Genomic DNA, 8411 nt, shown 5'->3' on the forward strand with positions numbered 1-8411 from the left:
CATGATTATTTTTTATAAAACAGTCCGTTGAAAAAACTTAAAATTGATTTTTAAAATTAATAAGCTCGTAATCCTCGTAATTAATTTTGAATTAAATCCCACCTGCACTGCACTGAAAGAGGCAAAAGGATTCTCCTGAATGGTCCCCAATTAAATTAATATAATAAAATAACTAAATTGTCTGCTTTGCCAAAACTCTCAGGCGGCCCTCTTTGACCGGATCCACCACAGACTCCTTTTACTTCTATTGATACAAGTTGGCTGGTTAGATAACAATTTAATTACTCAATTAATTAAAAAAATAATATGATGGTGATTATTTTTAAAAAATAACATATAAAAATAATATCTGTTTTTATTTTTAAAATTTTATTTGGCATCAGCTGTGAAAACAAATAGTTACTTAAATGTCACGATATTAGTCGATGGACATTTATTTGATGATAATCTTGATCAGAAAATATCGACAATCATTAATTTGAATCCTGACTTCCATTTTGCACCGAATCATAGATATACAAGGATTTCCAGAAACTGTTGAAGGAGGCTTACAATTAACAGAATTGAAGTAACAACAATGGAAGCACAAACACGTAATTGACTTGGATCGCCCTTAATCTGTTGCCTAATTATCTTTAGCAGGAGTATCAAATGGGTTGAAATGAACCACAGGAAGACATAGAAGTGGATGGGCCATGCTCATAGTCACCCCTGGTGTAACTTCCATGTTAGCCCTTGCCGTGTATTCAGCTCCATCAAGCTTCCAGTCAAAGCATTGAACCATGGCAGCAACAGTAGCATTAATCAAACTGAAGGCCAAGTTTACACCAGGGCACTTTCTCCTCCCCCCACCGAAGGACCAAAAATTGAGGTCTTGCCCCTTTCTTCCCATTTTGTCATCGGCCTCTTCTCTGGGGATGGCCACCAAGAATCTCTCAGGATAGAACTCGTCTGGATTATCCCATACTTCTGGGTCCCTCATCACGGAATGCGCGTTGACTACTGCCAGAGTTCCTTTCGGTACATCAAATCCTCCGAATTTACAATCTTCACGGCTTAACCTAGTAATTATAGGAGCTGGTGGGTGTAGTCTAAGTGTTTCTTTCACAACAGCTTGCAAGTAATGGAGACTTGGGATGTCTGAATCTTCCACTAGTCTATCTCTTCCAACAACAGAGTCCATCTCCTCTCTAAGCTTCTTGAACACTTCAGGATGATTGATCATCTCTGCCATTAACCATTGCATCGAATGTGCTGTGGTACTAGTGCCTCCAAAGAAGAGATCCTGCACAAGGAAGAAAAAAGCTTTTGAGACAGAATTATTCACTTGATTTCTATTGAAGATGGAAAGACAGAGGAAAATTATATGGTACCAGAAAGAAAGATTTCATCTGAGTCCTGCTTATCTTAACCTCTGCATCTTTGTCGTGAAATGCTTCCAAGACAATATCCATCAAATCTTTATTTTCTATCTCACCGCCATCTCTTCTTGCTCTCTCTTCATGTTCTTCCATGATCCTCTCCAACAACTCATCAAACCTTCCTGGTACATCCAAGAGCTGCTTCCGGAAAAAGAAAACACCTACTTTTCTTAAAGGGCCTAAAAGATTTGCTAAAGTCATCTTAGCTACTAGCTGAAAGGATTCTCGCACCAGCCCTACACACTTTTCAACATCATTATCTTGTCCTGAACAGCTCGCACTCATCACCATCCTGTACGTAATATTGTTTGTTAGTGTCATTATCCCTTTGCTCAAATCTACAACCTCCCTTTTTTTCGCTTTCTCGTCAAAAAGCGAACAAGTTCTTCTCGTCTAACGCCCCGTGACCAACGCTTTTCTCAAAAAGCGTTCAAGTTCTTCTCGTCTAACGCCCCGTGACCTTTCTAGTTGTCGCGCTCCAAGCAATTCTGTTAGACAAAGTTTCTTCATGAATCTCCAATAATCTCCATACGGGGCATGAAAAAAACTTGAGGTTCCAAATAGTATACTATCCTCGAAAGGAGATTTTGGTTTGTATGCAAAATTGAGATCGTGTGTCTTGAAGATTTCGTTGGCCATTGAAGCGGATGAGACAAGAAGGACAGGGAAGGAGCCAAGACGAAGATAGAGAAGAGGACCATATTTGGAGCAGAGGTTGTGCAAGCATTTATATGCTGCTGGACTTAGGTAATGAAGGTGACCGATGAGAGGAAGTACCGGAGGACTTGGAGGGAGGCAAAGATGGGTTCGGTGCTTCGTTAGTCTCCTTAAGATGTATTGGAGAATAAAGGTTGAGGTAAGCACAAGGAGGAAGGTAATGAAGTAGTATTCGACATAAGTCATGGCAGCCATTGTTAGAACCTTGTGGTGTGTATGTATCCCTTTACAAATTATTGCCCTTATAGTAACTACGATAGCAAACAATTAATTATCTGTGGTGATTATTTTACTTCTCTTCTGAAAAATAGGGAGTCAGTACAGTAAGTCAACTAAAGAAAAAAAACATATTCAAGCTTACAGGACAACAGATTTAGAAACAAAGACAAACTAACAGATACACAAAGAAATCTATGCATAAAAGAATCAGCTATAGTCTGCAAATGACAAGTCTCAGGAAACTTAGAATTGAACAAGGCTTCCTTCGAGATTGTGGTATTATGTAACCTACACTGAACAGCTTGGACAGTGTTCTTCAGTGTTAAATCTATCGTGAAAACTCCACATTATGCGCCCCCTCTATTGTTTCTCTCCTTCCATATATAGTATGTATCGGCACTACGGGAGATTCTCATCAACACAGCAACAAAAAAGAAGAAGAAAAGAAAACAATTCTTCTGAAGCATTTGCTTAGACGTCCAATAGAACTCATAAACCAATAGCCTACTTGCTTGTCCACTTTGCATAAAACCAGAAATTCCTGTCAGTTGGATTTCGGATATAAAGTTTCCAAAATCTAGACTAAAAAGTGGTTTAAGTTTGCGGACTGCTCAAGCAGCAAATGGTTGAAGTTTATCACATGAAGACATAATAGTGGACGAGCATTCTCACAGTGGTCATGCCTGATATGTTACCTTCTACCCATCTACACCAAAAGCCTTCCCATCAAAGATGCAATTTTTTCTTCATTAAACTGAAGGCCATGTTTGAACCGGTACATATTCTCCTTCCCCAGCAAAATGGAACGAAATCAAAATATCTCTTCTTTTTAGTTCCCCTTCGATTATCCTTTTCATTCAGGGAAATCAAGAACCTCTCTGGACATTAATGTTTAGGAATAGTTTGTTTAGTACTTTTTAAATAATTTTTAAAATGCATATTAATAATATTTTTTTTATTTTTAAAATATTATTTTTAACATTAATATATCAAAATAATTTAAAAATACTAAAAATATATTAATTTGAACTTAATAAAAAATAAAAAAAATTCAATGTTTTTCAAAAAAAATAAAATATATAATCAATGTTTTTCAAAAAAAATAAAATATATAATTCAATTGATCATCTGTTGTGGATGAAAACGATAGATGAAACGCCATCGATATTGCTAATAAGATATGCAGTTATATTCTGATCTGCCATCCATGTTCGCATCGTTTCTGGTTGGACTTGGGGCTTTTACCCTCTGGTAATGTGCTTCTAGCTCCTTCTGTTTTATTGTTTGTTACCTTCTTTATCTTCCTCTGGGCTCTTGCTATTGTTCTGGCTTTTGTGTGATTTTCAGCCCAGGTTCCTATGCATTTTCTTTCATTAGACATTAGGCTTCGCATAATAGTATTGGTTGACTTAACGGTTTCTTGATGTTTATAATATTAGATGATATCTGAAAGTGGGACTCAAATCATTGCCTAATAACCTATGTTTGTTTTGATTTATGATTAGAAAGCTAAATAACAAAGAAAGCAAATGCCTACATCAGAAAATCATGACATTCATGTACTTGATTATTTAAGCGGTAAAGGAACAAAAATTAAGCAGAAAATGGGTTGAAGTGAACCACAGGAAGACACACAAGTGGATTGGCCGTGTGCATAGTCATGCCTGATCTTTCTTGCATCATTGCATGTTAAACTTGGCTCCATCTTCATCTGTACCAATCTTCCAAACAAGCATTGAACCATAGCTGCAACTGTAGTATTCATCAAAATGAAGGCCAATTTTGCACCAGGACACCTTCTTCTTCCTCCGCCAAACAGAACCAAACCAAAATTTTGCCCCTTCTTAGTTTCCCTTGTTCCACAGGGCAAACCAGGAATCTCTCTGGGCAAAACTCATCGGGATTATCCCAAGCCTATGGATCCCTCGGGATGGAATACAAATTGATTAGTACCGCAGTCTCTTCAGGTAAACCGAATTCTACAATTTTACAACCATCGCCGCACAGCCGACGCGTTATGGGCATTGGAGGGTGTGGATGTAGCCCTCCCTTCACCACTGCTTGCAAATAATGAAGGCTTGGGGTGTCTGTAGTCATCAGAAACACCATAAAATAGTTAAATAAAATATATTGCACTGCAAATTTCAAAGCTGATTGTTTAGGATTCAACACATTCGTTCGCAGCTACAAGTCTCTGAGTTACATTTAATAATGGAAGAAGTCATGGTGGCTTAATTTGCCAGAAGTGATTGGAAAAGATTAGCAAAGAATTAAGCTTGACTAATCCCAATTGTTAAATCACTAACTAGGCCAGCTCAAAGAAAATAATCTTTTTAGCAGCATTGTTTTGCAAATGTTGAGAAATCATGCCAACGGGAGCGACGAGGAAAAAAGCTGGGATTCCATTGATAAGATTTGAGCTGGAAACTTTTATCGTGTGCAGGGAAATAAAATAGCTCGTGATATCCTTCTAGATATTTTACCGTGACCGCTTTGCTAAAAAAAGAAACAGATGAACACCATAAAATTTACTCGAAAATGGATAAAGTTGGTAAATTCAAAACTCATGACTGCAACGCATTAGGCTCAATTTTCGGACAGCATGATAACAAATCATAGTAAGAACACGGTTCAAACTAACAAAGAAATCATTAATTAACCTCTCAATTATTTAATATACAACCAATATTTCTGGTCATATATACATGTATACAAGTTATTTGAAGAGGTTAAGCAATTAAACCTAATACATTATTAACACAAAGAAAATGCAAAACATTACAAGAACATGCAGCAACATGGAAGCAGGATCCCTTGCAACAGGCTCAGAACCTGAACTCCCTCCAGCATGATCAGAACCCCTCAGTACTGGCCCACCACCACCTGCAGCTCCACGAGGAACGGTACTGGTACCGCCGCCTCCAACGTTGCGTGTCCCAGGGCTACTTCCTTTTGCTGGGGTCCCCCCGCCTCTTGCAGGACCACCACCTTTACCTCCACCACCTCCACCTCCTCTTCCACCACCGCCCCCGCCTCCTCTTCCACCACCACCTCCACCTGCGGCTGATATTGATGTTACCAGTAGGGTAATGATCAAAACAACTATGAGTATCCTGGTCACTTTATTGAGCTTCATCTTCACTTTTACACCAAAGAAAATATTGAAAGAAAATTCGTAATTTAAATCTGGAGATTTTATTTTATTTGTTTGATTTGATGAACAACGAGAAGAATAGGCCTATATATAGGTGAAAGAGAGAAGAGGAATAATCATGAAGCCGCGTAGCTAAAGGTCACCATGCCAGGAAATCATGGCGAATCTCTGCAAGACTTCGCCTTTGAGAATTTTGCATTGGTAGCGCGGTTGAAAATTGAAATCATGTTTTTAAAAATTTTAAATTATTTTTATATATTTTTAGATTATTTATTTAGATTATTTTTATATATTTTTAGATTATTTTAATATATTAATATTAACAATATTTTTTAAAACATAAAAAACATATTATTTTAATAAATTTTCAAATAAAAAATACTATTAAAATAACACCATCTTTGAAATTTCAATCATAATCAAGATTGTGAATTAATTTCTTTTAAATTACAGCTTATTATGTTCGTATGACCTTTCAATTCCGAGCTTGACTTTTTCAGGGTTGACAGAAAACTCCAATTAATATATATATTAATTAGGATTAAGTCTGGTTCTTTGAATAATTTTAAAAACATACTCCACGTCGATAATATATATTCTAGAAATTTAATAAATTTTTAGAGATACTAATTAAGAGATTTGAACTTAAAAAATAAATTAAAGAAGTAAGCATATTTTTTTCATTTGGAGGACAATCAGGTGAAGTTGATCTGACTTTATTAATTTCTCACATTTGAGATAGGACAACGAAAATCTCATTCAAAAACAACGGGCAAGATACTTTGACCCTTGACTTTTAATGATAAAATTTATCACCAGGTCATCTAAGGAACTATGGACCTTTATTGGGCCCGCCCTAGATGTTTTGAGGCTGGAAAGCCCATATTTGTGGAAGTAATTTCTCGGCTGGTTAAATTGGCCCAGAGTAGCGAATTTTACAGTAAAACAGATTTTTATACATTTTATCATTAAAATATATTCAATTTATTTCCAATAATATATTCACACAAGGATAGAACCTCAATGATCAGTAGCATAAATAAAAACTTAAATTCCTTCTTATTCCGTAAAAGCTATCCTTACATGGAAGCTTTGTAAAAATAATAGCAAGGTGATTTTCTATTTTTACAAATTTAAGTACAGTATATCATATAACCTCTTAAAAATATAAAGGTGATATTTCATTTCAATATGTTTTATATGTGAGTGTTTTATAAAAATATAAACACGCTTATTATTTATAATATTTAACAGGTATATGATCAAATTTAAGTTCAAAATGTTATAAGATTTGTTTCATCTATAAATTTTGTGTATATCAACTACTAACCATTATATATTTTGTTTTAGTTATAAATAAAATTGTTGAGTTATGTTTCTTACTTGTTTAAAATATTAGAAATAATTCTAGAAAATAATATGTTACACTAGTAGTTTTTCCTACAAACTTACACTCGCTTTATTTCAGATACTATAATCATGGAAGTGGGATTATGAAGCTCAAAATAAAAATTAAACTGAAAAAAAATATAAAATTTAATTTTCAAATAAATTAATATTAAAAAAATAAAATTAAAAAAACATGTAAAAAAAATTATTAAGCACTGTTTAAAGATGATGGAGGTTCTCCACATGTTCGCGCAAGTTTTATACATGTTAGCTGATTTTTATTTGAGTTGTATTTTGTATTTATTAAAATATTAAATTATCATAGCATTAGCATTTTTTTATTCAATTTACTTTTTCTTGCTGTAGTGTAGGAAATAGATCAACGAGAATAGATTAGAAAACAGGAACATAGACAAAATAATAAGTTAAATAACATGTTTCATAAGAGAAGTAAATGCATCCTTGGACAAATCAAAACCAAAACCGATTGCGGCCATTTCAGCAACAGCCTGATAAAAGCATGGTATGGAGAACTCTGTAAGAGGCATAATAGGCAACAAATGCAATCATGCCACCAAACCACATTTACAGATTACCTCTATTGCAGAGATCATTTTGCGACCCCGTGAGTCCGTGGTGTCTTTCTATTCAGGAAAACCTTCAGGTATTACAGGTTCTGAACTAAGGGCAGGTTCTGAACCAAGTTCCTATCAAAATGAAGATGAATTAGCAAATGGCAACTAGACAACAAAAACATTAAAAAGGGAAAGGAATGATCCGGTACCTTAAAGCGAGTGTCGCCATTTAGGATCTGGTCGAGCATCTACCTTTTCATTTCTTTGATCTTTACAAAAAGCAACAATCTTAAGCTACTGGATACCAAACGGAGTCCCTCTCTGCAACGACAACAGTATACAGGTTCATCTATCATGATGTGCTATTTTTAGAATGGTGTTTCCATAACAAATCCATACAGACAATCCTAGTCACCATCAATGATCCGAAAACCTAATGAAACACATCTATTTTCAGCTAGCAAACAAGAACCGGAAGAATAAACCAATAAAATTCAAGCAATTGGCACTAAATTCACATAAGAAGTGTTTAGTTCTATTTTATTTTTTTGCTATGGAACTCGGTGATTAAAAAATAAAAAAACAAAAGAATCCACAAACAATCTGATCGACTTGAAATATGGAGTATTATATTGGCAATAATCCAGTGGCAGAATCCAAATTTTCCATGTTAATAAAACCTAAAGAAAACGATCTAAATTTCCATTATTTCTCACATTTCTCAGAAACCAAAGGAATCACAAGTGTCCAACTCCGATTACGTAAAGCAATAACGGTAGCCAAGCCAAAAATAACAAAAGATTTAGATAGTGATAAATGTTCAATACTCTTTCCCTTTTCATCTCACACTTTCTCAGCAACCAAACAAACGCGTTCCCCGCAGTGGAAGTGCAAATCCAATCTAATAACCAAAACCAATACAAGCAGTCAGGTACT

At 35.2% G+C, this 8411-nt stretch overlaps 2 protein-coding genes across 3 annotated transcripts; both read right to left on the bottom strand.

The window, feature by feature from the left end:
• Nucleotides 1-473: 473 nt before the first annotated feature.
• LOC105113052 (cytochrome P450 705A5-like) lies at nucleotides 474-2702 on the bottom strand. Of its 2 annotated transcripts, XM_011009052.1 has the most exons (4): nucleotides 2646-2702; nucleotides 1831-2389; nucleotides 1374-1788; nucleotides 474-1285 (listed from the first exon to the last, which is right to left on the bottom strand). In XM_011009052.1, the coding sequence occupies exons 2-4, from the start codon at nucleotides 2331-2333 to the stop codon at nucleotides 626-628; spliced, it is 1578 nt and encodes a 525-aa protein (XP_011007354.1). In that variant the 5' UTR covers nucleotides 2334-2389; nucleotides 2646-2702; the 3' UTR covers nucleotides 474-625. The 2 variants fall into 2 exon arrangements, with proteins under 2 accessions (XP_011007354.1, XP_011007353.1); XM_011009051.1 differs by lacking the exon at nucleotides 2646-2702 and having other exon boundaries at nucleotides 1831-2508.
• A 1145-nt stretch (nucleotides 2703-3847) lies between these two features.
• Nucleotides 3848-5686, bottom strand: LOC105113053 (rRNA 2'-O-methyltransferase fibrillarin-like). Its single transcript, XM_011009053.1, has 2 exons — nucleotides 5140-5686; nucleotides 3848-4444 (listed from the first exon to the last, which is right to left on the bottom strand). Exons 1-2 carry the CDS (start codon nucleotides 5491-5493, stop codon nucleotides 4409-4411), a joined length of 390 nt encoding a protein of 129 aa, XP_011007355.1. The 5' UTR covers nucleotides 5494-5686; the 3' UTR covers nucleotides 3848-4408.
• Between the last annotated feature and the right edge of the window lie 2725 nt (nucleotides 5687-8411).

This window comes from Populus euphratica, unplaced genomic scaffold (genome assembly GCF_000495115.2).
Source record: "Populus euphratica unplaced genomic scaffold, PopEup_1.0 scaffold385.1, whole genome shotgun sequence".
In the NCBI taxonomy this organism is placed as follows: domain Eukaryota; kingdom Viridiplantae; phylum Streptophyta; class Magnoliopsida; order Malpighiales; family Salicaceae; genus Populus; species Populus euphratica.

Coding starts and splice junctions, on each gene's coding strand:
- LOC105113052 (XM_011009052.1), bottom strand. CDS start 2,333: ATGGCTGCCATGACTTATGTCGAATACTACTTCATTACCTTCCTCCTT. Junction 1,789..1,830: donor CGCTTTTTGAGAAAAGCGTT/GGTCACGGGGCG, acceptor TTCGCTTTTTGA/CGAGAAAGCGAAAAAAAGGG. Junction 1,286..1,373: donor AGATGAAATCTTTCTTTCTG/GTACCATATAAT, acceptor TTCCTTGTGCAG/GATCTCTTCTTTGGAGGCAC.
- LOC105113053 (XM_011009053.1), bottom strand. CDS start 5,493: ATGAAGCTCAATAAAGTGACCAGGATACTCATAGTTGTTTTGATCATT. Junction 4,445..5,139: donor CCATGTTGCTGCATGTTCTT/GTAATGTTTTGC, acceptor TGATGACTACAG/ACACCCCAAGCCTTCATTAT.